The 27,908-nt window shown below is 42.9% G+C and overlaps 3 protein-coding genes across 6 annotated transcripts; 2 read left to right on the forward strand and 1 right to left on the reverse strand.

Moving 5' to 3' along the window:
- The first annotated feature begins 303 nt into the window (after positions 1-303).
- Positions 304-4,982, forward strand: LOC121742634 (protein MEI2-like 2). 3 transcript variants are annotated; one of them, XM_042135834.1, is made up of 12 exons: positions 308-850; positions 1,368-1,498; positions 1,594-2,036; positions 2,335-2,493; positions 2,571-2,687; positions 2,782-2,933; positions 3,034-3,119; positions 3,196-3,985; positions 4,064-4,148; positions 4,235-4,303; positions 4,389-4,568; positions 4,736-4,982. In XM_042135834.1, exons 2-12 carry the CDS (start codon positions 1,393-1,395, stop codon positions 4,841-4,843), a joined length of 2,295 nt encoding a protein of 764 aa, XP_041991768.1. In that variant the 5' UTR covers positions 308-850; positions 1,368-1,392; the 3' UTR covers positions 4,844-4,982. The 3 variants fall into 3 exon arrangements, 2 of the variants coding, with proteins under 2 accessions (XP_041991768.1, XP_041991769.1); XR_006038084.1 differs by lacking the exons at positions 4,064-4,148; positions 4,235-4,303 and having other exon boundaries at positions 304-850; XM_042135835.1 differs by lacking the exons at positions 308-850; positions 1,368-1,498 and having other exon boundaries at positions 1,860-2,073.
- Positions 4,983-9,682: 4,700 nt separating this feature from the next.
- LOC121811488 (coatomer subunit zeta-1-like) lies at positions 9,683-11,583 on the forward strand. The gene is made up of 7 exons (XM_042212361.1): positions 9,683-9,839; positions 10,345-10,504; positions 10,615-10,762; positions 10,854-10,931; positions 11,031-11,109; positions 11,207-11,290; positions 11,384-11,583. The coding sequence occupies exons 1-6, from the start codon at positions 9,837-9,839 to the stop codon at positions 11,270-11,272; spliced, it is 534 nt and encodes a 177-aa protein (XP_042068295.1). The 5' UTR covers positions 9,683-9,836; the 3' UTR covers positions 11,273-11,290; positions 11,384-11,583.
- A 5,411-nt stretch (positions 11,584-16,994) lies between these two features.
- On the reverse strand, positions 16,995-19,129 carry LOC121742666 (probable methyltransferase At1g29790). 2 transcript variants are annotated; one of them, XR_006038086.1, is made up of 3 exons: positions 17,924-19,129; positions 17,254-17,414; positions 16,995-17,181 (listed from the first exon to the last, which is right to left on the reverse strand). XR_006038086.1 is itself a non-coding variant. In XM_042135872.1 (2 exons), exon 1 carries the CDS (start codon positions 19,068-19,070, stop codon positions 17,925-17,927), a length of 1,146 nt encoding a protein of 381 aa, XP_041991806.1. In that variant the 5' UTR covers positions 19,071-19,129; the 3' UTR covers positions 16,995-17,414; position 17,924. The 2 variants fall into 2 exon arrangements, 1 of the variants encoding a protein (XP_041991806.1); XM_042135872.1 differs by having other exon boundaries at positions 16,995-17,414.
- Positions 19,130-27,908: the final 8,779 nt, after the last annotated feature.

Below are 27,908 nucleotides of genomic sequence, written 5' to 3' on the forward strand. Positions count from 1 at the left end.
GACAATTTTATCAATTTTTAAAGTCTGAACTCAAGTATGCGGGGATCGAGGGAGTATAGATTTGATGGAGAAAAAAAAAGGATAAAGCACACCAAAATCAAACTTCATTCTGCAGCCAGCGCCGCCGCAATTCTCTTGAGTCTTCACATCAGATAATTTTCACTAAATCAAAATATTCTATTTTAGGGATAGGAACTTCAAACAAATTTATTTCCATTTTTAATCCGCATTAAACGTACAACTCAGCAAACACTCAAGTTATTATCATATTCTATAAAAAGTTTTTAAAAGTGAAACAATACCTCTTAATCTATTCAAACTAATCCCCTATGCCCATTTCTTAATCCTCGTATTAATCCTAAACAGGGATTATATTATTGTCTGCACACTCTGTCGTCTTCATCTTTCTCCCACAAAAGATTCTTGGAACATATATTAATTTATTGATTTGAATTCCATTTTTCTCATTTGCTTTTTTGGATTCTATGTGTGCGTATGTATATGCACGTGGATATCAAATCAACATTTAATAGCAGTTGAAATTGATTTCAATCAAAATAAAATCGTCCATTAAATTTTTCGGCCGTCAAATCATTTGTGCTCACTGCATTCCCTGCGATCAATGTGTGTTAATTTTATGTCGTTTGTGTATTAATTGAGTGGGGAAAAAGGGGGAAATGAAAACGAAGACGGAAGAAGGTTGAGGAGTTCTTGCTGTTCACGTTTCTGTTCCTTTTGTTTTTTTTGTCTTTCATGCGCTCCCCTTTTGCTTGCAATATTCGGCCCAGAATTAATGCTTTTGGTGTTTCTTCACTGATATCAGTGGGCTCCTTGAACTTCTTATCCTCAGGTATTCTTTTGCTCTTATAAATGCACTATGTTTATTGCTTGATATCGATTGGCTCTGGAATTTTTTATGTGGGCTGTTTTGGAGAGTTATCAGGTGTTTGTGTTTCCCCCTCTTTCTGTATGAGTGAGGGGTAGTGCTTATAGAGATGCATATATGGACATTGGAGATCAATAGTGATTGTATAACAGTTTAAGAAATGTCTAAGTTAACTGTTCCAGCAATATGTGATTGTTTTGTATGTTGCATATTATTTGAGTAGCTGCATTATATCAGTTAGATATTGTGAAGAATTCATGAGCTTACTTTTATAATGTTGTTGCTCATCTATATGGAATCCAAAGCTCGCGTAGTCGTGTTCAGTTAATGCTTTATCATGTAAACATCTCATGCCTGTTTCATTTTTTTGGTTTAGCAATATGTAGAGAGTGGAGAATTTATTTTGGTGGATTTTAGAACAATTCATGAGAAAAAAATTATATAGTCATCCCTGATAAGCCATGAGGTCAAATTGTGCCAGGTGCTTAAAAGATCTATCGGACAAGATGGGAACTAGTTCGTGGGAGCTCTTTCCCCAATCTCATTCTTATCGCGTGCCAAGTGATGCCTCACTTCACTCAATTTCGTTGCCTGTTCTTGCCAATGTCAAGTGTAAGCACCCCGACATACTTTCAGCTGCAGTACCTTTTTAACCTCTCAAGAATTTAGTAAGTATTTTATTTCTTTACGTGTTTGATTCTTCACAGTGAGTAGCAGTGAAGGGAAGAGTGATATTCAGTCCATGCATGATACCTCCAGCAGCTTAAATGATATTGATCAGGAGCTAAAGGGTAATTATGCGGTTGGAAGCTTGCTCCCCGATGATGAGGATGAACTCCTAGCTGGGATAATGGATGATTTTGAGGCCAATTGGTTGCCCAATATAGTAGATGATACAGAGGAATACGATCTTTTTGGTGGAGGAGGTCTAGAATTGGAATCTGATCCCCAAGAAAACTCGAGAGTAGGTTCTTCTACTCTTAGTTTATCCAATGATGGCATTGGCAACACAGTGGCTCATTCCAATCAAACTAATGGCGTGGGCACAGTTGCTGGGGAACACCCTCTAGGAGAGCATCCTTCCAGAACATTATTTGTTCGCAATATCAATAGTAACATTGAGGATGCAGAACTTAGAACACTCTTTGAGGTATTCATGCTACCTCAGTGGATATCTTGGATTCTTGGTATTTTCTTCTTTTACAATTTACATTACAATAAAATTGTTTTTTTTCTTGTTTATTTCTGCAATATCTGTATTCAATGCCCAGGTTTTGGTATTTCTTGTTTTTCCTGCATCGGTTGCCATTGGCTTTAATTTGATTATAGCTATCACATATGGTCTAACTAAGAAAGTCTGAGATGTTAGTTGTAAGCACCGGGACTTCTGAAAATGAAACACTTAATGGACTCTCCCTGCGTTCTCATTTCTGTTTCATCATTTTCAGCTGTATGGTGATATCAGAACATTGTACACTGCATCTAAACATAGGGGTTTTGTGATGGTTTCTTACTACGATATTCGTGCTGCTCGAACGGCCATGCGAGCATTGCAAAACAAGCCACTCCGGAGGAGAAAGCTAGATATTCATTTCTCAATTCCCAAGGTTTGATGTATATGCTTCGCTTGCATTCTTGTATTGTATCGTTGTCTCTGACAGTCCTCCCAAACTCTCCAATCCAGGAGAACCCTTCTGACAAGGAAATAAACCAAGGAACTCTGGTAGTATTTAATTTGGACCCATCAGTCACCAACGAGAACCTTCTACAAATTTTTGGGGCTTATGGCGAGGTCAAAGAGGTAGTCTTTTGTCTATTTCCACTACATATTTCTACACATGCCTGTGAAAAAACTTGATATTAATAGGGAACTTTTGCATCTCTGTGTTAAACAGATAAGGGAAACGCCACATAAGAAACATCATAAATTTATTGAATTTTATGATGTCAGAGCTGCAGAAGCTGCCCTTAAATCCCTGAATAGAAGCGATTTAGCTGGAAAACGTATAAAGGTGGAACCTAGTCGGCCTGGTGGGGCACGTAGAAGGTTATATATTGATATGCGACTGTTTCTTCCTCTCACATACATTTCTCATGCAGTAAAAGTTGAATTCTTTAACTTTACGTTACCTTGTCTGTACCATTAGTTTGCTGCTGCATATGAATCACGAGGTTGAGAAAGATGAAAGGACCTTGCACAAAGTAGGCTTGCCTCTTGGGAATTCGCCCTCTGGTATGGCTCATAGGTGCTCAGATCAGTGGTAGTTATTTTGCTAGTTATCTTTGACACTTTTACTGTGTTCGTGCAGCTACGTGGCCTCACCTCAGCAGCCCTAATGTTGGAAGTCCTCTGCTAAACTTAAGTAAATCACCTGGTTTTAGTTCAGCAGGTAGCTGTTGGGGCAGGCAAGATACCTTTGAACTGTCTCATTCACTTCCAGAGCAGAAGTCGAGTCAGTTTGTCAGGTCTGATTCTTTCTTTGGTTCTTCGACTTTCAATGGATCCCCTTCCGTACCATTTTCTGGTCCAGAGCTTTACTGGGGAAGTTCATCCGAACAGACCAATTCTACACCAATAACTCAAGCTGTAAGGAATCCTTTTATATCTGGTGGTAATCACGGGAGTCTTTACAACTGGTCTCAAATCCAGCAGCATCATCACCGCTACCATGCTGGATCTGCTCCATCTGCTGTCCCCCTCCAACAAAAATTCGGCTATTTTCATGAGTCGCCCAGATCATCATTTGCTAGACCTGGTTGTGCACGTGCTGCTTACTTGGGCGACTTAAATGATTTCAGCTATCGTGATGTTACCAATTCCACTGTTCCTTTGATGAAGTCAGTATCAGTGGGAGAAGGATCCCCTGTTTCTAGCATGATATCATCTGCAAGACCGAGTCATGTGTTTCATGGTATTGCTCGTTTCCCCGGACCTGCAGCGTCAAACTGGGAGGCTTTGGCCGAACGTGGGAGGTCCCGACTCATTGACACCAATGGGATCCAAATAAATAACAAGAATCAATTTCAACTTGATATCGACAAGATTAGAACTGGTGAAGACACTCGAACAACTCTGATGATAAAAAATATCCCCAACAAGTACGTCCCTTAAATTAATGCTTTCGCTACATCTTCTTTGTTGCTAAAGAATTTTGACATTCATGGATTTTTTTCTAGATACACATCAAAGATGTTACTGGCTACCATTGATGAACATTGTAAAGGAACTTATGATTTTCTCTATTTGCCCATTGATTTCCAGGTCAACTTTCTTGCCAATTGTGGCTACTTCATCTTTATTATTTATTCCTTGCAATATGCCTCACACAACACTTCATTTCTTCTCAGAATAAATGCAACGTTGGTTACGCATTTATCAACCTTCTGTCTCCATTAAACATTATCCCATTTTATGAGGTCTGTCAAGAATTTTGCGTTGAATAAGGTCAATCATTTGATTGTATGGTAGATAGTCATCACTCCCAAATTTTGCTTTGTGCAGGCATTCAATGGAAAGAGGTGGGAGAAATTCAACAGCGAAAAAGTCGCTTATTTGGCATATGCTCGAATTCAAGGGAAGGCTGCCCTCGTTGCCCATTTCAAGCACACGACTTTGATGAACGAAGATAAGCACTGCAGGCCGATTCTCTTTGATTCAGAATTCCTGGAGTCCAACAATAAGGTAAAACCAACATTATGCTTGTTAATCACATCACCAACATCAAAACTATCAAATCATCAGCACATACCAATTGCTGCTTCTTGGTTTTCAATACTTCCCCAGAAAGCAAACCATCTTTTTGCTAGTTTTTTCTTTAGCATGCTTTCATCTCATTGCTGCTGTTGCAGGTCCTCCAAAAAAATGTTCCAGTCAATGTGAGCACCGGAGTTCAACAATCAAACGAAGGACAAGCAGGGAATCTGGCCGCTAGTGATCAAGATATGAGAGAGCAGTAATGGGGAATGCATCAGGGTAAAGAAGAGACACTTTTCTCATTAGTGGAAAATTTTGGGACAATAGTTCCATTGATGTCAAGTGTTTGTATTTAGATTCTTGTTTGAAGTAATCAAATTAGGTTTGATGTTTTTTTTTTTTATCAAATCTGATGATTATCTTAGCTAGTCAGATGGCCTCTATAACTCTAGTGAGAACCTTAATTATGTACATGAGTGATTATGTATATCTAAATATGGAGAGATTTTAATTTTATTACCATACGAACATAAGCAGTAACTTAATCTATAATAGAAACAAAATCAATTTGAATATAAACAATAAAATTAGAATGTTTGAATTGAAAAAAATCAATAATTACTGCAGCAAACCATAGCAAGCTCGGCATAGCAAGCGGACAGCGCAGGCGAGTGACAATGCTACAAGGTATGGCGATGAGGCAGGCGAGGCGGAGGTGCGGCGAGTGAGGCCGTGTTTATAACTTTGAAGTGGTAGCATATATTTGAGATAGAAACCTAAGTTTATATGCTTTTGAAAACCTACTTAATCTACATTTTGTATTTTATTTTATCGAAAAAAATGATCAATAATGGTTCTCTATTTAATTATCGACTTAAATCCTAACCTATTGGATTGAGAAAAAATGTTTTATCAACTGAACTACACTTCATCGTCTTTTTATTTTAGTTTGTTTTATTGTACGGCATGTGTTTAAATAAACCATAAGCTTGGTTTTTGAATTAAAATTTATAGATAATTTATAATAGAAATATCTAGGAATAAATTGTAATTAAAATATATAGATAATTTATAATAGAAATATCTAGGAATAAATAGAAAATGGAGTGTAAGAAAAAAGTAGAGAATTCTAGAAGAGAAAAAAATAGGATGAAAACTTTAGAACATATACATATGTAGTCTATATATACGCCTACTGCGAATATATTTTGTAATATTTTGTAGATGTTAAGTTTTGCAAGCTTAGTTTGTTTTAGTTTTCAAATTGAATTAATGATAAAGTGATATTTTAAATTAAATTTTAAAAAATTAATTGAACCTTGCATCGCAAGGGAGAAAGATACTAGTAAATATTTAACGGTATGATTTTATCCGGTGAATTTTAAAAATCTCTTTATCCCTCACTCTATATATACTTGACGAAGATGGCAGCGATGAAATCTAATGTGGACTCTCAGCAGCAACCAGAGCTGTTATACCTTCGGAACTTGGGACTTCAGTAAGTTCAAAAAACTTGCAACAACTTCATAAGGAGAAGGAGAATGAGAAGAGATCAGAGATCCAAATGAACAACTGATTGACCAGAAGATGCGGAATAAAGAAGCGGAATCTTCACTAATCAGTTTGAGTTGAAGATGCTAATCAGGGTTTATCTTGAATTGAGTAGTAGTGTGTTTTTTTTTATCTGAATTGAGTAGTAGTGTTCTTAATTGGAACTTGAGCATTTTTCTGTTTCAATACTCCCTCTAAGGAAGATTATCTCTTCCTTAGTTGACACGGATTTTATATAACTTTATTTTATATGTTAAGTAGATGGAATAAAATAAAAGAAAAAATAAAATAAATAATAAAAGTGTTCCCATTATTATTGGTGAGTCATCTTAACTGAAAAAAAGAAAATGGGTCATCTTTGGAATGGATGGAAGGTTACTTTTGCTCTTTTACAATTTTTATTTGTAGACTATGGGCCCATTATTATTAAACAGATTTCCACAACCATATCATTATTTACGCAATTCAGTATATTTAATTAAAGATATAATTTCTCTTTAAAATTGATGGGAAAATGATCTCCCTATACTCCAATCTAATACTACTGCTATTAATTTACCACATTATATTATTTTCACATTTATTTAAGAAATATCATATCTAATACTATTAATTTACTACAGTATGTTATTTTCACATTTATTTAAGAAATATCATGGATTGAGCATTACTGTAATTAGGCCACCCGCAACGCGTCTAGCAGGTGGCTCATATCTCGTCATGCCGAGACGAGACGGCGGCGAGACGCGTTGCAGCGCCCCGTCTCGTCCCGGTCTCGCCGAGACGCCCGTCCCACTGAGACACCTCGCGGACTGTCTCGCCACTCGCTTGTGCGACGTGGCGCGCTCCGCCGCCATGCGTGACGCCAACTCGCCGGCCCGCGAGTGAGCATCGTCATGCTGACGCAATAAATCATTTTTTTTTAAAATTCAAATTTAATTAAAATATAAATAAATAAAAAATCAAAAATAGTAATATTACTGTTTTTCGACCGTTTTCCTTTTTTTTATTTTTATTTTATTTTTTTACTCTATAAATACTCCTATTTCATCCTCATTTCACACATCAAATCCTCCAAATCATCTCCATTTCCTCTCCAATTTTCATCTAACCTCTCATCACAAAATGTCCGGCGACAGAAACTCTGGCGGTGGCGGCTCCGGCGGGTTTGACATCAACGCATTTGGCGACTGGGGGGCATGTACAACGTGTTGGGTGGTTCCGGTTCCGGTTCGTCTACGCCGGGCACCCAGGGCTCGTCGACGCCGGGGGTACCAACCACCCCATTTTGATGTGGATGCATACACTCGTCCCTCCGCCCCGAGGTATTCGCATGGATTATCCCAAATTCGGGAAGATTATCCGGATGAACCCTATCCGGAAGGAGGACGATGCGGTGGAAGCTCCAGGGCATTCGACGCCATGGAGGAAGAGGCGGAGGCGGCCGAGGAGGATAAGGATGTAGGCCGGAATCCGTACAGCCGCAAGGACACGATGACGGTGTACAACGCCTGGATCAGCGTCTCATACTATCCCATCGTCGGGAATCAATAATCCCGGAAGTGCTTCTGGGAAAAGGTCACCGAAGCCTACAACGAGATCAAGGAAAGAGGGTCCCGCCGCCGCACATTGAAGATGCTCCGCCCTCACTTTGACCGAGTCGACAGGGAGGTTAAAAAATTCTGCGGCATCTACAAGAACGAAGTGGCTTATTACCAAAGCGGAGCCACGGGAGTCGACATTCTGAGATCGGCTTTGCGAGTCCACTTCGACGACACCGGCAAAGAATTCAGACATGTCGATGTCTGGGAGGCCGTCAAAGACAAGGAAAGGTGGGCCGGCGGTGTGCGGTCCAGCTCGAGCTCGACCTCGAAGCGCACGAAGCACAGGCAGGTAGCCAATACTCGTCTAGTGGGGGCGGTTCAGGCAGCGCTGCACAAGAGGCTGCCTCGCATGAGGTTGAGGGCACGGCAGACGATGCCGAGGGGTCCTCTCGTGGGCGCCGTCGGCCGCAAGGGACCAAGGCGGCGAAGGCGGCCAGAGGGAGGAGGGGCCGAGGCAAATCAAGCAAGGTGGGCTCGGGCTCGGTCTCGAGCTCGAACACCCTATTGTCCATGTACTTAACCGCCACGATGGCGGACACTTCCCGCATGACGCCTCCACAATACCAAGCCATCTTGCCGGAATTGAGTATATGGCATGACAAATTGGTATTCCACCTCTAGGTAGCTTGAGTGCACCGCCACCGTCTTCAGGAGATGATTCACCGGCGGAGTAGTTTTTTTTAATTTCTATAAAATTATATTTTATTTATTTATTTTGCACGAATTTAATTATGCATTTTTTAAGGATTTTAAGTTGTGTTTTTATTTTATTTAATGAAGTGTGTTTTTTATTAATTGAATTTGTTGGAAAAAAAAATAAAAATGAAATTGAATGAATAGTAAATTAAGAGATGGTTAAGAGACGGATAAGAGACGGAGGATTCCAGGTTCTGTCTCTTAGTTAAGAGATGGAGTGAAAAGTACAGTGGGCCCATGAATAGTTAAAGGATGAGGCGGTTAAGAGACGGATAAGGCCACCCGCAACGCGTCACGCGGGTGGCCCGGAATCCGTCACGCAGGGACGGGACGGCATCGCGCTGCCGTCCCGTCTCGTCCCCAGCCCGTCACCATGAAGTGAAAAGTACAGTGGGGCCAATGAATAGTTAAGGGATGAGACGGTTAAGAGACGGATAAGGCCACCCGCAACGCGTCAAGCGGGTGGCCCGGAACCCGTCACGCGGCCGTCCCTTCTCGTCCCCTGCCCGTCACCATCTCGTCACTAAACCCGTTCCGCCGGGACGTAACGCGGGACAGCTAGCCATGAGCCGCGGCGACGTGGCGCGCTCCCAGGCCCTGCGTGACTCCCACAATGGCGGACACTTCCCGCTTTACGCCCACCCAATACGAAGCTTGGCTTAACAGAGTCCTGTTTATGGCGGCACAACTTGGTATCCCGCATCCAAGTGGCCTCAGGGCACCTCCACCGCCTTCGGGGAGATGATTCGCAGGAGGAGTAGTTTTTTTTATTTTCTATAAAATTGTATTTTAAATTATGTCATTTTTATTTTTTTTAGGATTTTAATTGTCTTTTTTATTTTTTTAAAATTTTAAGTTGTATTTTTATTTTATGTTGTAATATTATTTTATTTTTAATGAAGTGTGTTTTTTATTAATTGAATTTGGTGGAAAAAAAATAAAAAAATGAAATTGAATTAATAGTAATTTAAGATGGAGTAAAAAAGTACATGGGGACTCGCAAATAGTGTTTTAAGGGACGATTAAGAGACGGTATAGTGACAGCGTTGTGGATGACCTAAGAGACAGCATTGCGGATGACCTTATATACCAAGATTAATGCTTCCTAGGAATACTAAATTTTATTGTAAGAAATTTGCATAATCACTAATATGTACGTATTACTGTATTAATGTATCATGATCACCGCTACATACAAATACAAAATTTTTATACCTAATTTGCTTAATCGCATAATTCGCATTACGGTAATATCTCAAACAATGAATTATGAATGCTTAAATATCGCCTTTTTGTTCTCCCCATTTTACAGAGAAACAAGTGAAATTTTTTACTACTGCTGAAAGTATAGAGACTCGTTTCTGTAGTTCAAGGCACGATCTTCGCGAGCTTTTCCCCATCAGCCATGGTAAATCTCTCTCTCTCTCTCTCTCTCTCTCTCACACACACACACACAAACCAGGGTTCTTCATTGCAGATTTGCCAATTTCGTGATTCTTAGATTGAATTGTATAAATGATCGTGCTCATCAAACACAGACTACCTAATGTTTTTCTTTAATTGATGAGCGATTTTGCGTATTGATTATTAGGTTTTCATTGAACCCTTTACTTAAAATGGAAATATTTGCAGCTCTGTGAAGCATATGTGGGCAGAGCTTCAAATTGCATAAAAGAAATAGATCAAAATGATAAATCATGAAAACTAATGAGTAGTGATCAGATATTTTGTTGGGTTGGAGAGAAATTTCTGAACACATAAACATGGAGGGCATGTAGTTTTCTTTATTGTTGGCCAGATTTTCTGTATGACTGAAAACAATCCTCTCATATTCTCACAATGTGGGATGATCCTCACTCTTGTTTTCTTGTACACTAGTAATATATGGTGGGTTGGCTTTTCTTGTTTTGCAGGAATTTGGGCCTTTTGTGAAGAGCATTCTCATTCTTGATTTAGAAGGGAAGCGTGTAGCAAGCAAGTTCTATTCAGATGACTGGCCTACTAATGAAGAGAGGCGAACTTTCGAGAAGAATGTATTCTCCATGACTCACATGAAAAATGCCCGAACTGAAGGTGCTTTTTTGTACAAATTTTATGTTGTTTTCATATGTGTCAAGGCTAGTAGATATAGAGATAGCTTAGCTTCTTATACTAATGGTTAGCCTTTGGTGACTTGTTGCCAGCTGAGGTAACTATCTTTAAGGACGAAATCGTTGTATACAAGTTTATCGAAGACCTGCACTTTTATGTTACTGGGGGTGAAGAAGAAAATGAAGTTCTGTTAGCCACTGTGCTTGAGGCAGTGCTTGGTGCCATTTTTATTGTACTCAAGTAACGTATCTCGTTTGCCTATGGGGGATGTTCACTAGTTGTGTTCTCTGTTCTGTGCAAGTAAACTTTTTTTGCTATATTTTTCATGCAGGAAAAAGGTTAACAAGATGGAGGCGCTCACACATCTGGACCTCGTTCTGTTATGCCTTGATGAAACTATTGATGGCGGGTAGGCACCATCACTCGAAATCAATTAAAGATTCGTTATTTATCGCTCTAAGATACATAAGCTACAAGTTTGTTGATGTTCTCTCTATATCATGTGTAGCATTATTGTAGATACTGATGCAAAGAGCATTGCACGTAAAGCAACAGGTGTTAGCCTTGATCCTGGGGCAGAAGAGCTGGTATGTGGTTGGTTTCAACTTATTTATGGCCTCTGCAATCTTGTTTATGGACTGTATTTGCTCCAGTTGTGATGCTAGTTTCTTTCTTCCTATGCAGACGATAGGTGAAGCATTGAAAAGTGCGCGTGGGCAAGTCATGAAAGCCCTTTCAGGTTTCATTTGATTCATAAACTGAGAAATGGTAAGATAGTGAAGTGAAGTTAAAAAACAAATTTCTTTTTAGCTTTTCTTATATATCAAACATAAAATAAGGGTTGCTTTTCTTGGCTTGCAGTTGAAAATATGGCAATGGAGGTAGGCACACATGACTCTGGATTTAGTTCCAACTCTTTGGCAGATTGGTGGTTCTGGTTTTCTTTCTCTCGTCTTCTGTTGATTCCAGCCTTTGACTACTACCTAGAAGTTCAAACAATATAAATACAGGAATATATTTGATCAAACAATATAATTATCAAATTCAGTTCGATTTCGTAATTGTTATTATGAAATAGATCGAAATTTAAATTTGGCCATGGTTCACGAAATTGGATGAAATAGAGCATGGCCAAATATATGAGAAAAACAAAATTCTATTTTAATTATTTCATTGCTAAATAACTCTAGATCAATATAATTATACCGAGAAATTGTTAATTTCAAATTTTAGTATGCTGCATAGAACATTTCACATTTAGCTAGATTAATTTCCAACTAAAAGAATGAAGTCTCCACTTGGACAAAGTTTATGAAATCCATATGTTTGATCATCAAACTCAGTTCTAACGTCTCAATGCATATTAGAAGAGGTGTACACCTAATTTCCACCAGACAAGTAAAAGGCAGACATTAAATGGAGTACTCTATTATATAGTATGTTGAAAATTCATCCGACGCACTATGAATTTTCAGTTATTTGAATGCCTTCGTTGTGATTTTATATTTCAATTCTTTTGTTTTAGGGCATCAGTGGGGCGGCACGCCCTAAAGCCCGCCCTATGCACCGACACGTCATCATTTTATCCTCCTACCCTTTCACCTGCAGTGCGGCGAGCCGCCCTAAGGGACTGCTCTAAGCATTTTCTTTTATTTGAATATTTAAATAAATACAAAAATTGAGAAAAACCTTCATTTCATTTATAAAATTAATACATTACAATACGAATTAAAAAAATACGCAAACTCAGCGACGACGGTTACGGGCCTACACTTCTTCAATCATGTCGTTCATGAGCTGAGCATGGTCTTGTTGGTTGCGCCTTAGGGCGCCCCGCTGCCGCCTCCTCGCGCTGCATTTCGGCTAAGCATTCCGTCTGTCATTGCGTCTTGAACGGCTGCATTTAAGGCTTGAGTCAATGTCGGACTACCGCCCTCCGAGGAACTCCGGTCGTCGTCGTGGTTCATTTTGGTTTGTGAGAGATGGAGAAATGTGAGAGATGCGAGAAATGTTCGTATGAAAAATAGAATGAGAAACGAGGTTTAATAAATAGACAAAATTCAAAAAAAAAAACAAAAAAGCGTTGCATCGTCCGCGTCGCCCACAGTGGGCGGACGATGCCATATCGTCCGCGCTTCCTCCACGGACTATCTGTCGGGCGAGGACGACGCATTGTAGCGGACGATGGCGCGCCCGAGACATCGGACGGCCTATCATCCGCCCCACTGTGGGTGCCCTTATAAGTTGAAACCTTTACAAAATAATGAATGCATAAATGGAAATTTATTTACACGAATTCCACGCGGTCACGCCTGTTGTTAAATGCATATTCCGGATTGATTTCGATAATTTCGAAAATTAAGTAAAAAACACTCATGAGGTTGGCATATTCCAGATTGGTGTTAATAATTCTGACGAGGATTGCTATTTTAGTTTTAAAATGTCCAAAATTGTGAAAAGACATTAAACGTGCAAAGTTCATAAACTTTCTACGATATTGTTTTAGTTATATGTTAATCTTAATTAAGAGTTTGTTATTTGGTTTCCTCGTTACGATGAAAGTTGTCTTTTAATTTATTTTGGAGAAAGTTGCCTTTAATTTATTTTGAAGAAAGTTGCCTTTTAATTTATTTTGGAGAAAGTTGCTTTTGAATTATTGAAAAATACAGTAGTTGACACTGTTTATTTTGATAATTTCTGGTTTCCTTTTAATTTTCTTCTTCCGTGTATGTACGGTAATTGGAATTTTATTATTTGGGATATGTAGGCTATTATTATTCAAAATTGATTAATTATACATATTCTTATACATAAATATCAAAAAGTAAAAAGTGACCGAATAAGAGCATCCGCATCGGTTCTTTCCCTGAAGGACGGCGTGCGTGACGTTGGCGCGGCTTTGTGCTTCCGCCGCTGTGCTCTTGCCGCTGGTACGGCGCTGCTCGATGCATCGAGCACGTCCGTGCCACTGAGCAGGCAGACGTGGGCCGTTCACATTTTCATTTTTTTTGTTTTTTTTTTAAAAAAATTGAATTTAATTTAAAAAAATCATTTTTAAATTAAAAAAAATATATCTTCTCACTTCCCAATAAATTATATCCGTTTTCTCACCACTTTTAATTTATTTTTCAATTTTTTCCCCCAAAATTCACATTTTCATCTATAAATACCCTCATTTCCGTACAAAAAATTTCTCACCACACTACACAATTCTCATCTAAATTCTCTCATCAATTCTCAATCTTTCACTCTTACAAAAAAAATGTCCGGCTCCGACTCCCGCGGTTGGAACCACAAATGGTTCGACTCACAACCATTCCCTAGTCCGGAAACGCAATTCTCGGCCCCTCCTCAAACCCAAGGTTCTCAAATTCCGGGTGGCTACCGGCCTTACCCGGTGGACGACCAAGATGCCCCCGATGGGCAATACGGGTGGGCACCTGAACCAGGAGCGGGAGGGAGCGGCGGCACTCAAACTCCTCCTACTCCTACTCCTCGTGGTGTTCATGTTCAGGGTCATGGCGGTGACACTCACGTCCGCACCCCATACACTTCGGGGGAGATGGATCAGTTATTCAAAGCCTATTTGACAATCTCCGAAGATCCGAAGGTTGACACGAACCAAAGCGGGGATAGGTTTTGGTTCCGCGTCTCTCGCTGGTACAATGAAAACCGGCCGGATGGAACCATCGAGCGCAATGAGAATATGGTGCGCAATGCTATCTTCAGAGCCAACGAAAAAATCCAAAAGTTCCAGGGGTATTACCTCCAGGAAGAGTGGTCGGCAGGGAGCGAGCTCGACATCATCAGTGCCACCTTGGTGACCTACCAATCCCAATATTACAAATCATTCAAGTACCTCAACGCTTGGTAGGAGGTGCGTGGACATCCGAAGTATAAGGGAGGCGTATCATCTTTCTCCAGCTCCTCCAGCAAACGGTCAAGGTCGGTATCCCTATCCGACACCGGCGAGGATGAGGTGGCTAGCCAGCTTGCTGGAGCTAACTTGGGTAGCCCCAACGCCGGCCGCAAGGAAGGAAACAGGCGACGACCAACCGCCGTCGCGCCGCTCCTGCTCCCGCTCCCTTTATGCCACCTCAACCTCCCACCAACTCGTTGTGGACCCTCTTGGCTCAACTCAATATGGCCGAGACGTCTCACATGTCTCCCGAGCAACTTGAAGCGCATCGGCAATGATACGAGGTCTCCGACAAACATTGGGGATAGGGCCGGAGAACTAGTCTTCCACGGAGGTATTTTTTAGCCTTTAATTATGTAATTTTTAATTTGTAAGATTTTAATTATGTATTTTCATTTTTTTAGGATTTTAATTATGTAATTTTTATTTTTTAGTATTTTAAGTTTGTAATTTTTAATTTTTAGGATTTTAAGTTCGTAATTTTTATTTTTAGAATTTAATTATGTAATTTTTATATTTTTTAAATTTGTAATAGTAGTTCGAGTATTTTTAATGTATTTTTATATTGTAGAAATATTTTTAGTAATTGAAGTATTTAAATTAAATAATGGAATGGTGGGACCCTTGAGCATGTCCTTGCAGAAGAGCATGAATGTGAGTGTTGTGCTCTTGGGGAAGAGCAGAGAGTAAAAAATTAATAAAAGTGAGTCTGAGCACACATCCATACTCTTTGGCAAGAGCATGGATGAGGATACTCTTACATTAACGGAAAGAAGAATATATGCGTGAAAACAACAACATCAGATAAGGTTATACACATTCGAGAACAACCGAATTACATAACTGCCATCAATCATCATAACTTCATTGTAATACAGTATAGTAGTAGTATAAAATATGTATAATATTCAGCGCATCCACAATGGGTCGCCCGATGGCACGCCCGATGCGCGCCATCATCTACGGGCGCCATCGTCCGCCCCATTGTGGGTGCCCGCCATTGTCCGTGTCGTACGTCCACGCCCGATGCATCGTCCGCGGTTGAAGCGTGGACGATGACATATCGTCCGCGCCATCGTCCGCGCGATTATGGGCTCGGCGGACGATGAGCTATCGTCCGCGCCATCGGGCGCCCCATTGCGGGATCGGCGGACGATGGTCGCAGACGATGCCACACGTTTTTTTATTTTTGTATAAATACTCCTACCCCACCTTCATTTGTAACGTTTCATTTTCACGATTTCACTCTCGAAACTCACATTTTTATTATTTTGACGACATGAATGCAAGTCCCAATAGTCTGATGTTTGGGGAGGCGCGTTGGCCGAGTACAGAACCCGAGGAATATCGGTCGTTGGACGCCAACGCACAGTACGGTCTCGAATTCAGCACGGAATCGTACGGTTTGTCTGACATTGAGCCGTCACCAAACCGACCCGTCGCCCCCTCCCGACGCGCAGCCGCCGACGCCATCCCATCCGCTTCCGCCCCCGCAAAAAAGAAGCGGAACCGGCAGCGCGCGCAGGAGTTGTCACCTCCGAGAGTATGTGAAGAGTACGCCCCCGGCCGTACAAACTACCAGCCGGATGAAACCCTCGTATTGGCGAGGTGTTGGGTGGATATATCGGAGGACCCGATATTCGGGAACAACCAGAGGCAACAGGCGTACTGGGAGCGCATCGTCGAGCGCGTACAAGTGCCAACGGGAGCAGCTCCGCAAGCACTGGGACCAGGTGAAGAGACAAATCAACCTGTTCTCGTCGGAGTACGAAAAGTGCGCGAGGGGGCAGAGGAGCGGCGAGAGCTTGAGCGACGTGCGCGCTAAAGCGCTGCTGTCGTACCAGTCCCTGTACGACGACTTCAAGCACGAGGCCATCTGAGCGCTTTTGAGGGACAAGCAGAAGTTTCAAGGCGGGATTCTGCACACCGGGGCGACAAAGAGGACGAAGACCACCGAAGCTGGTGGTTACACGAGCAGCGAAAGCGGAACTCGTCCGGTGGACCTCAACCGGACGTACATGGAGGACGATAGTACCGGCACACCGATGTCCTCCCTGCGTCCTATAGGCGTCAAGGCTGCGAAGGCCAAGGGGAAGGCGGCGGCAACATCATCCTCGACCGCTGCCGCGCCATCGCCGATCCCAGCCTCGAGCGCGACGGCCGCCGCGTATGAGTCGTTGGCAGCAGTCTCGATGGCGAAGACGTTGTTGAGGACGCACAAGGCCTTCAAGAAGTGTACAGACCCCACCGAAGCCGAAATTCATCGGGGGTTGATCGATGAGTTGCACCGGAAGTTGGGAATTGCGTAGATTAGCCAACTTGAATCGTGTAACTTTTGTGTATTTATTAATGCAATATTCGCCGGTTTTTGGTTACTCGTTGTGTTTTTAAATTAGTTTGCATTATATATTTGAAAACATTTAAATTAATTAACAAAACAATATAAAAACATATAGGGCGAGCCTTAGGGCACGTCATTGCAGGTAGGAGGGTAGGAGGATAAAACTGCTGACGTGGCGCGCCATAGGGGCGCCCCATGGTGGATGCCCTCACTATCAAGAAAGTGTATCAAATTATTAATCATTGGGGGTACATTACTACAGACTCTGATACAGTGTCTGAAATTGCTAAAATAACTTCAAAAAATACAGAGAGAATTTGGAGGGAAAAGAAAAAAAGTTATCAAATGCTGATTTTCTTGCAACACTGTATGAAAATAAGCATCCCCTGTTCTATCAACCTATAATCCAGAATAGCACATGTTGGTTTTTGCGGTTGCCAGTTCTAATCTGTCGGAAATTTGAAAATGTACCTTGTACACTTGCTCCAACAATCGCCTTATTTGGTTGCCTGAATCTAAAAATGGATTTGCTGACAAATCGAACTATCTGCCTGTATGTGTATATATATCCAACCGGACGAAAGGGAAGAATCAACATTTGGAGACGAAGTAAAAAAATTAGCACGGACCACCTGCAGCGCGAGAACATTAGCAGAAGAAAGCGTAGGAAGCAAGGAGAAAAGGTAAGTGGTTCTAAGAATAGGGAATCACATGATATAAATGCAGCACAAAAGCTATATCTTTGCATTGTTTAAACCAGACTATTGTGTAAAAGGATAAGATAGTTCAAATCAGACCACAGATGCTACATTTCCAAGAACGGATTGTGTTGATGTACTAACAAAGGTTATGAAGCAGAAACATATTACAATAGAAGTTCACTTCATCATGAGCAAAAATCATAATTGAATCAGAAACATTCTCAACTTCCAACCAAGAACACTATAATCATATCACTACTTGATCTTTAAACTCAGTGCTAATGTTTAGCAACTGCAGATGCAAGATTCATCTAAATTAGAGCATCAAAAACACTAGATATAACACAATGCCTAATCAGAAGACTTGCACACCCAATTTCCACCCCAGACAAGCATTGAAGCAGTCATAATTACACAATCAGTCTAATTTTTTTTACTACCTTATTCGGAGGTTGATCTAATCAATGGCTTCTGCAAGAGGGCAGTCAAATAAACCTCGCCATTCTTATCACTCTTGCTAGCCACAGCCCACTTCACCTTCTTGTACCCCAATTTCCCGATCAACGGCGCGTAAACCTTCTCAAGATCCAATCTTTTACTGAAAAAACGGTCCAACAACAAGTACCCCCCACCTCTCAACACTCTATCCACATCAAAAAACAAGAACTCCATCGCCGCCACGGGAATCCAACGGTTCACGGCGTGGCCGCACCGCACGAGATCAATAGTCCCATCAAACACCGGCAGCCGCTGCTGCAGCGGCGCGTGGAGCGCCACCAGCCCCCTCGCCGCCGCGGCCTCGCTGTACGGCGCCCCGAGATTCATGGTGGTCGTCACCACAGTCACATTCCGCAGCTTCATCTGCGCCGCGAAGGTCCCGCTCCCGCCGCCGACGTCGAGCCCTAGCCGGATCACGCTCTTGGCGGACTCCGTCAGCTTAAAGAGCTGCGGAATTAAGAGATCCAGATCCGTTTCGGAAGTCAAATACCTCGATTTCTCGACCCGCATGTCGAATCCCATTTCCGGATTCTGCTTGGCGAAGCAGGAGAAGGTTTTGCAGGTGTAGTGGGTGAAAAGGGCGGTTTTATCGGGGAGGGGGGAGAAGGGGTCGGAGGGGAGAGGGGGAGAAGGGGAGGGAGGGGTTTTGGAGAAGCAGCGGCGGCGGGGGAGGGGGTGGCAGCCTCTGAGGATGAGATCCTCGGCTAAGGGGGAATCATCAGGGCAGGGGGAGAAAGGGGTGTAGTTCATGTAGTTGTGGAGGAGGATTGGGTTGTCTCTGCAGGAGGAGGCGATGGGGGAGAAGCGGGTGTAGAGGAGTAGATCGGAAGGGGCGGCGGCGGCGGAGGAGGAGGAGGGGGGATTGTTGGAGGGGCGGAGGTGGTTGATGGTGGCGCGGATGGTGGAGAGCTGGCGGATGAGGTGGTCGGGGACGGGGGGAGGGGAGGGGGGAGTGGATTGGATGGTGGAGGAGAGGTGGTAGAGGGAGAGGATGTTGGTGGCGACCATGGCGAGGAGGAGGAGAAAGTTCAGCCCCATCGGCAAAGCCATGGCTTTTCTTGATGTGCTCATGATTTTGTTCTTGCTCATTGGATTGTAGTGGCTGTGAATCTGTGAGTGAGTGTCAATGTCAACTTTAACTGGCTAGCTTCTTGGGAATCTTAATTTGATCGTCACTTTGGAATCTTAACTTTATCTAGATCTTCTCTAGTCTCAAATTATGTTTTTGCCCTTGGCGTTGTCGGATCCTTGATGTGAAAATTTCAAGCCAAATTCCATTCACAATCTTTTGATCATAAAATCATGTGTTGTACTAACTTGTAAGAATATCTCAAGTGAGTACTTTTATATTGGCTATTTCAAATATTAGGGATTTGAAATGTTGCATGAAAAAGCTATTCCAAAATTATGTAATTTATATAAGAGCTTCTGCGTCGTAGTACTTTTCGATAAGAGCGTTCGTGCTGCTGATAGAGCATGCCATTGCAAAGCGGTGAGCATGGGGCGTTGCATGAGCACGAGTTCCGTCGTCCAATTTGTAGGTGACATACAACATATTTTTAATTTTTTTTCATAAATACGAAAATCATGTAATGCTTAGCTGTTGATTCCTTAATGATAATAAATGAAACATAAATGTAACTTATTTGTTGTGATTGAGTTAATAAATTTGCAACGAAGGATACATGTGTTACAATTCTATAACCTTTTAATTGAAGAATGCAAAATTATAAAAACAAAAATTTTAGATTGTTATGACTTATGAGGGTAGTGATAAAATACAAACTCATATATTATACAAACTTCAAACATTTCAATATAGTATCAACACAACGTCAACACAATGAGTGTTTGGTTTGCAAGATTGTATCCGAGACTAAATTTGTTGTGTGTTTGGTTAATGAGATTCAACCCAAAACTCAATCCTAGATGGATAATCATGAGATAATTAGTCATACCTAACCCCTTATGACTAAAATAATATCACAACTCAATTATAGATTGTATATTGACATTATTTTATCTTGCAAACCAAATACCACCATAGTGTAAAATTTCAAGATTTTGATGTCAACACAACATCAACCGTTGACATTGTGTTGCCACTTTTTTTTGCTGTTATTTTATCATCTATTTATATTTTCTAACTGTCCAGATCATAGTTTGAAGTTTGTACAATATTTAGAGTTTACATTTGATCACATTCGTGACTTATGATAATAGTAGAATCAAACAAAATAACAAAATAAGGTTCCGGGGCAAAATGGGTTTTCATCTTCAGTTTCAGAGTCAATTCAAATCGGTAAGTCGGTGGCTTCAATTGGGCGGAAATAACGGTTGTTAAGAGTCTTTAATGAATGCAATAAGTATTTATACAGAAAAGTACTTAGTGAAATATACTATTACAAATTAAAATTAATAAAAGCACATTTAGACTCATAACCCCTAAATTTGGGAGTGTTAAAATGGTAAATGGAAAATGTTAAATTACGACCGATAAAATTTTAGATCTAAACCGTTTAAAGATTATCCACAATAATCGCACCTTAGCCACGTCCTAGCAATAGCCCAATCAAAAACTCCTCATGACCCATATTATGCCCTTCCCACAATCTAGGTAATGCCTTAGTCAAACAACAACCTAGCAATATACAGTCAATGCCCTAGCCCTCTCGAGAAAAAAACACAATAAACAACAACAATAACGAAATGAGTTGGAAAAAATAAAACACAGAAAAAAAGAGAAATAAGAATAGGGTATTTCATAGAACTTTTTGAAAAAAGATCGGCTAGCCGATTGCTCATCCGCGCATTAGTGGACTAGCAAGCGGCTAGCCGCACTCATCCACGCCCTAGCTCTACGGCGTTGTTTTTTCGTCCTCTCGGCTAGGCTACCGCAATAGCGTGGATGCTCTTAAAAGGGCATATTTAAGTTCTATTTTTTTGTTTATTTTAAAATACAATTTGTTACTACTACTCTATATCTGATTCTAGGGTTTATCTGAAACAGCAGAATATATTGGGGGGTTTTGGGAGCAAGAAAGGGTAATATTTTGACTGTTACGAAATCATCGATCCTTGATGGAGTACGGACTAAACAAGCCCAATAGCAGTGACAGCCCATCAGCCCAAAGCCCAAGGAAGAGTATCAGTTCGGCATTACCAAAGAGTTCGGCCCCAGCCTACAGCTCGGTAAAAGCCGACCAGTCAAGCTCTACTCTCAGATCGGCTAAAGCTGCTCGGCAATAGTTCAGCAGTTCGGTCTCAGTATTCGACCGAACTGGAAGATAGTCAACTCATGCAGGATCACATGCAGGATAGTGGACCAAGTACAGAGATAGTGGACTCATGCAGGATCTCATGCAAGATAGTGGACCCATGCAGGATCTCCATGACCTCCACGACATCCACAACCATCATTAGTGGTGATGCAAGCCACGATCTTAGTTCAATGTATAAATAGAACTTAGATCAGATAGAAAAGGGTTAAGTTCTAAAGAAGCTCTCTAGACATAATAGATCATATAGCAAGTTTGTATTGTAAGCTGTAGAAAACAGATCAAGCAATACAACTCTGCCCTCTTTCCTTCCCGTGGACGTAGATTTACCTCAGTAAATCGAACCACGTAAATCTCTGTGTCGTAATCTGTATTTTCCTGCATTCATCACCATCAAAAATTCGCCAAACCATCACTGGCGCCGTCTGTGGGAAACAGAGAACCAAATTTGTGATAAAGCGAATTTTTGACCCTTTTTCCACCCCAAAAAAATGCATACCAGATCACACACTACCCGTAATACCGTTCGTGAAAACCATGAGGAAGCTAGTCCAGCCCGCAGGTCCGGAAAACAGCCTCGAGAGACAGCTACTTCCAGTTTTCACGATGAAGGAACAAGCCGCTCAAAAGGTCCACACACCGAGTCTTCCCAGCAGCCTGATTTGAATGAGGCTGTCAAGCTGTTCTTGGCTGAGAAGCAGGATGAGTTCTTAGCCTTCCTGCAAAAGAGCCAACAGCCGAAGACGAAAACGGTGGATTCTCCCTCCTCCTCCAGACATGAAAGTCACTACCGCAGTAGTGCCGTGTCTTCCAGGAAGAAGAATCCTCCACCCCGACATGTTCCTGTCCCTCCTCGGTGCCGAAATCACAGGAGATCTCCATCTCCTCCATACCGAAGAGATGTCGGGTTCGCCATGTACGGAGCATTGAAGACTCCATTTTCGGATGATATCACCAGAACTCCGTTGCCACAGAATTACCGAACTCCGTCGATGACTTATGACGGGTTGGTGGATCCTCATGATTTCCTGGGACGCTATCAGTATAATATGGCGAACCAGGGACTCAATGAGGTCCATATGTGCAAGCTGTTCCCCGAGCTGCTGATCGGGAACGCAAGAAGGTGGTTCGATAGCCTCCCCCAAGGCAGCATTAGATCTTACCGAGATCTAATGGATGCTTTCCACAGGAGGTTCTTTCAGAAAGCGGAAGCCCGGATCACTTCGGCTCAGCTGCTTTCTATACGTCAAGGTTGCGACGAAAAGATCAGCGACTTCATGACGAGATTCCACAAGGAATGCCTACAAGTAGATGATCTCAACGATCTACTTGTCATTTCGGCATTCCAAAATGGAATCCTGCCCGGAGCTCTCTACAGAAAGCTCGTGGAATGCAGTCCGCAAACAGCTCAAGAGATGTGGGACATTGCGGACCAGTTCTCCCGTGCCGATGAGGCAGACCGTCGCAAACGGTCTTTAGACAGCTCATCCCGAGGAGACAGGAGGAAGCCCGATCATAGCGATCAGGGACATCCTCGCCGAACTCCTTTTGGCGATCAGGGACATCCTCGCCGAACTCCTTTTGAAAGGATTCAAAGGACTCCGGTGCAAGACCGATTGGGGCCACGTCTCAATCCTGAGAAGCCGCCCGCTCAGTTCGTACCATTGAACAAGTCAAGAGCGGAAATTTTCGAACTGCATTCCGATATGTTCGAAAAGCCAAGGCGGATGACGAAATCGGCCGCTCGCCGACCTCAGGATCAATATTGCTCCTTCCATCAAGACTACGGTCACGATACCGAGGAGTGCCGACATTTGGCTGCAGGTATTGATGCCCTTGTGAAAGCAGGGACGTTAAAAAAATACCAAAGCAAGCAGCCGAAAAAGAACAAAAAGCAGGGAGGTGCGAACTGCGCTCCTCAGGATCCGAAAAGGCAACAGGATCCCGAAGACGATAACGAGCCGCAATATGATGGAGTAATCCTAACTATTGACGCTCTCCCTGCCGGGAAGACTAAATCGTCTCTGAAGTCATAGAGCAGAGGTTTAAAAGCTCGGTCTCCCACCCACAAGCAAACGGACTGAAGCCGTGATTCCGGTTGAGATCGGCATACCCAGTCCCCGAACTCTAAATTTCTCCTCAGAAATGAATGATGACGGACTGAGAGCCGAACTAGATCTGGCCGAAGAAAGAAGAGAATTGGCCAGCATAAAAGCAGCCAGGTACAAGGAGCAAGTAGCCCGGTATTATAACCAAAGGGTGAAAAAGCTGCAATTTCAAGTGGGAGATCTCGTCTTGAGAAACAACGAAGTAAGCCGAGCAGAAAAGCTGGGCGAACTCGAACCCACATGGGAAGGTCCATATCGGGTGTCAGAAATCCTCGGCAAAGGGTCTTACAAATTGACTCGTGTCAGGAGCACAAGTACCCCGAACATGGTACGTTTCCAACCTCAAAAAGTTCCATTTGTAAGAGACAGTCCGGTCAATCAGTCTTGTGTCTAGTTCGGTCCTAAGGCTATGTGCGTTTTTGTCTCTATGTGCTTTTTATTTGACTAGGTGTGTTTTGTCTATGTGCGTGTCGTCTCTTACAAATGTTACTGAGGTATCTTGTTCTTCAAAGGCTGATCCCCTTTTTAGAACATATATAAGCCAACGATTGTGAGTCCAAGCTTCTAAGCGAGGATACAAGACCACAATTCAGCTTAAAAAATAAGCAGTTCGTCTGAAACGAACTGCAACAATAAGCCAACGATTGTGAGTCCAAGCTTCTAAAGAGGATACAAGACCACAATTCGGCTTAAGAAACAAGCAGTTCGTCTGAAACGAACTGCAACAAAGGGAAAGTCCGATCCACGCGATGAAACTCGCCGAATTAGGACAAGGGAAAGTCCGATCCACGCGATAAAACTCGCCGAATTAGGACAAGGGAAAGTCCGATCCAAGCGATAAAACTCGCCAAATTAGGACACAAGCTTAGTCCGGTCAAAGATGTTTATTTCATCAGACCAAAGACGAGTCCGGTCAAAGATGTTTATTTCATCAGACCAAAGACGAGTCCGGTCAAAGATGTTTATTTCATCAGACCAAAGACGAGTCCGGTCAAAGAAGTTTATTTCATAAGACCAAGGACCAAGTCCGGTCAAAGAAGTTTACTTCATAAGACCGAGGACAAGTACGATGAAATTTTTTCGCTAAGCTGTAAATACACAGTGTTAGAAGCGAAAACAAAATTTCATTTTTCAAATCTTGTTCGGCACACAACTCCGCTACCCTACGAGATGGCGTTACGCTATTACAAAGGACTATTCTACTGTCCAGGGTTGCTAAAGTTGAGCCATCTATTCACAAAATCCTCGTGAAGCTGAGTTCGGGCGTTCCGGGCAGCTGCAGAATAAGCAGGTCGACGAGATGCTCTAATCGACCTGCCACCTCTTCTCTGAGCCCGGGAAGCCCTAGCACCTCGGCGGCGAAGAGTCTCTTCACGAAGCATTTGCCGATCTTGCTCACTCATAACCACAGCTCCTCTGCGAACTTCAGTCCGTCCTCGACTTGACGTCTCTGGTTGTCCCTGAGTTCGTTGCTGACTTGGAGTAGGGTTTTGAGCAAGTGAATCAGAGGTTTGAGCTGGAGTACTAGCATCTGTTGGCGGGAAATGCCTGAGGAATCTCTCAATTGAGGGACGCCGGGAAAGAACTATGTCGTACCGAGAAGCCCAGCGCCGCAACGATTTCACGACTTGTTGGCAAGCCGAGCTCTCCAGCGCATTGTTCCTCCGGAGTACATGATATTCCTCCCACAGTTCGTCAACTCGTTCCTGAACTTCAGAGATGGTCATTCCCCCACGCCTGCAGATGAAATCCTCATACGCAGTCCTCTCAGCGACGGCAGTGTTCAGCTCGGCCTCCAGATCCTTCTTTTCGGACTCTAAGTCCTTATTATCGGCCTCCAGCTTCATTGAACGATCCAAGAGTTCGTCATTCTTCATCTGGTCAGCTATAGCTCTTTTCTCAGCTTCGTCTAAAGCCGAAGAGTACAGCCGCTTCCAGTGAAGTACCTCCAGCTCCTTGAGAGTTAAGAATACAAAGCAGCTACGTCAGTTCGGCATTTCAGCATTACCGAGCAGGTAGTAAACCACAACAGGAGTAAGAGAGTACGAAAAGCTTTACGAAGACACAAGGGTAGACAGAAGAATTTTTTCATACATAAGGAAAAAATTTTTTACACAAGGAGGGCTTCAAGGCCATCTTACAAGAAGGAAGAAACTAAACTAGGAGAAGGGAGACGAAATCATACTCCGCCAGCTTCGTCTCCGGCTCCTCGGTGAGGTTCAGCTTCCTTCTCCTTGTCTGCCTCAGCTTCAGCCTCGGCCTCCTTGCTCCCCCCAGCCTGCTCGGCGCCCCCATAGCCGATCTGCTGCGCCTCCTGCTCGGCCTGCTCATCACCGACCAGCTGCTCAAGCTGCTCGGTCTCACCCTCTCCGTGGAAAATTGGAGCGGGTGAAACTGACCCTATGGAGGCAAAGATAGCCTCCATATTCTCATCGCGGTCAGCTCGGCAACTACGAACTTGGTCTGCAGAAAGCAGGACCGAGGACGAAGCAAGCTCCTCAAGCACCGGCAGACTCTGGAGCCGAGCTGCTATCTCTCGGCCGTACAACGGCAGGATGACTTCGGGACCCTGCTCGGCTTTATCGGTCATCAGTTTCAGCAGATCACCGACAAAGGCCGAAAATTGGTTGCTCAGAAAGAGTTTCTCCGCGAAAGCACGGAGAACCTCCCCTTGGGCAACCACGGCGGCAGCATCCCTCCGTTTCGTCTGCTCTCGCTGGATGACGAGCTGGTTTTTGGCAAACTGAGCTTCATCTTGGGCCGAAATCCTAGCAGCTCTCAGCTTATTCAATATGTTCACTACCGAAAAACAAGGAAACAAGGTTAGTTTTCGCCGCTAAAGCAGTAAAGCATAAAAAAGAAATCCTCACCCTCAGTTTCTTCGTCCGAAGACGAGATATTGAACACGAGGTCGCCCTTGACGAGCTCAGTTTCCGAGTATTGTTTCCTAATCATAGGAATCTTATTGAGCTCGCCCTCGAGCTCGGCCAACGGTTCTAACCGAGGATGGGGAATCACGGACTTCGGCCCTCTCCAAGGAAAGCCCGGAGCCGAAGTCCTATTATAAAAAAAGAAACGGTTTTGCCATTTCGGCCACTTGGTTTTGCAGAAGGCCCTAAAAGGCTGTAAGGGGATCAAGTAAAACCAAGATCCCTTCCTTTTAAACTGGAAAAAATTAAGGATTGCCCGCAGAGACAGATCCTTATCTAGCCTATGGAGTTCGGCAGCAAAAGCCGACAAGTGCCTCCAAGAATTCGGAGTCACCTGACCTAAAGGGAGTTGAAAAAAATCAAGAAGCTCTACAAAAGGTGGGGGAAGAGGGAAACGAAGCCCGCATTCTAAGCAGGCTTCGTAAACGGTGGCATAACCCTCCGGCGGGTCGTTAGCCCTATGATCATCGTCGGGAACCACCGCCTTCCCCCCGGGAAGAAGATATTTTTCGTGTAGAGATATCACGGTGTCCTTACTCAAGACGCTGTGAAAGTATTCTACAGTCTTCTCCCCGGATTCTTTCCGGCTAGAAGACCCCTTACCCCCTTTCCTACCGCTACCTGACTCAGAAGAAGAAGAAGAAGACATGGTTCTTACTCTTTGCAAAATCTGAAGAAATTCTGAAGAAATTCTTGAAAGCGGAAGGAAATTTTTACGCAAAAGAGACAGAGTGCAGAAGAAGCAATAGCAAAAGTATTCAAAGGATGAAGAAAGGGCGTATTTATCAGATTCGGAGAAGATTTCAAAATCATCGCACCGTTTCGAATCCCACCTTTTCAGGATTCAACGGCCGGATTTTACTGTCGCATTTAATGCAGTCACGCGCAAGGCACGTCCTCTAACGTCAGCCTCCCCCGTACCTTTATCCAGAATGCCGAAGTGACTCGCTTCGCCGAAGTGATTCACTTCGCTTTTCGGGGGGGGTAGTGATGGAGTACGGACTAAACAAGCCCAATAGCAGTGACAGCCCATCAGCCCAAAGCCCAAGGAAGAGTATCAGTTCGGCATTACCAAAGAGTTCGGCCCCAGCCTACAGCTCGGTAAAAGCCGACCAGTCAAGCTCTACTCTCAGATCGGCTAAAGCTGCTCGGCAATAGTTCAGCAGTTCGGTCTCAGTATTCGACCGAACTGGAAGATAGTCAACTCATGCAGGATCACATGCAGGATAGTGGACCAAGTACAGAGATAGTGGACTCATGCAGGATCTCATGCAAGATAGTGGACCCATGCAGGATCTCCATGACCTCCACGACATCCACAACCATCATTAGTGGTGATGCAAGCCACGATCTTAGTTCAATGTATAAATAGAACTTAGATCAGATAGAAAAGGGTTAAGTTCTAAAGAAGCTCTCTAGACATAATAGATCATATAGCAAGTTTGTATTGTAAGCTGTAGAAAACAGATCAAGCAATACAACTCTGCCCTCTTTCCTTCCCGTGGACGTAGATTTACCTCAGTAAATCGAACCACGTAAATCTCTGTGTCGTAATCTGTATTTTCCTGCATTCATCACCATCAAAAATTCGCCAAACCATCAATCCTCACT

This window comes from Salvia splendens, chromosome 7 (genome assembly GCF_004379255.2).
Source record: "Salvia splendens isolate huo1 chromosome 7, SspV2, whole genome shotgun sequence".
NCBI lineage: Eukaryota > Viridiplantae > Streptophyta > Magnoliopsida > Lamiales > Lamiaceae > Salvia > Salvia splendens.

What these genes read in the sequence shown, in the direction of transcription:
- LOC121811488 (XM_042212361.1), top strand. An exon ending in GCCATTTTTATTGTACTCAA is followed by an intron (nt 10,763 to 10,853) that starts GTAACGTATCTC and finishes TTTTTCATGCAG; the next exon opens with GAAAAAGGTTAACAAGATGG. An exon ending in GATGAAACTATTGATGGCGG is followed by an intron (nt 10,932 to 11,030) that starts GTAGGCACCATC and finishes TATCATGTGTAG; the next exon opens with CATTATTGTAGATACTGATG.
- LOC121742666 (XM_042135872.1), bottom strand. Translation starts at nt 19,070, where the DNA reads ATGAGCAAGAACAAAATCATGAGCACATCAAGAAAAGCCATGGCTTTG.
- LOC121742634 (XM_042135834.1), top strand. Translation starts at nt 1,393, where the DNA reads ATGGGAACTAGTTCGTGGGAGCTCTTTCCCCAATCTCATTCTTATCGC. An exon ending in TTCATTTCTCAATTCCCAAG is followed by an intron (nt 2,494 to 2,570) that starts GTTTGATGTATA and finishes TCTCCAATCCAG; the next exon opens with GAGAACCCTTCTGACAAGGA. An exon ending in ATTTGCCCATTGATTTCCAG is followed by an intron (nt 4,149 to 4,234) that starts GTCAACTTTCTT and finishes ATTTCTTCTCAG; the next exon opens with AATAAATGCAACGTTGGTTA.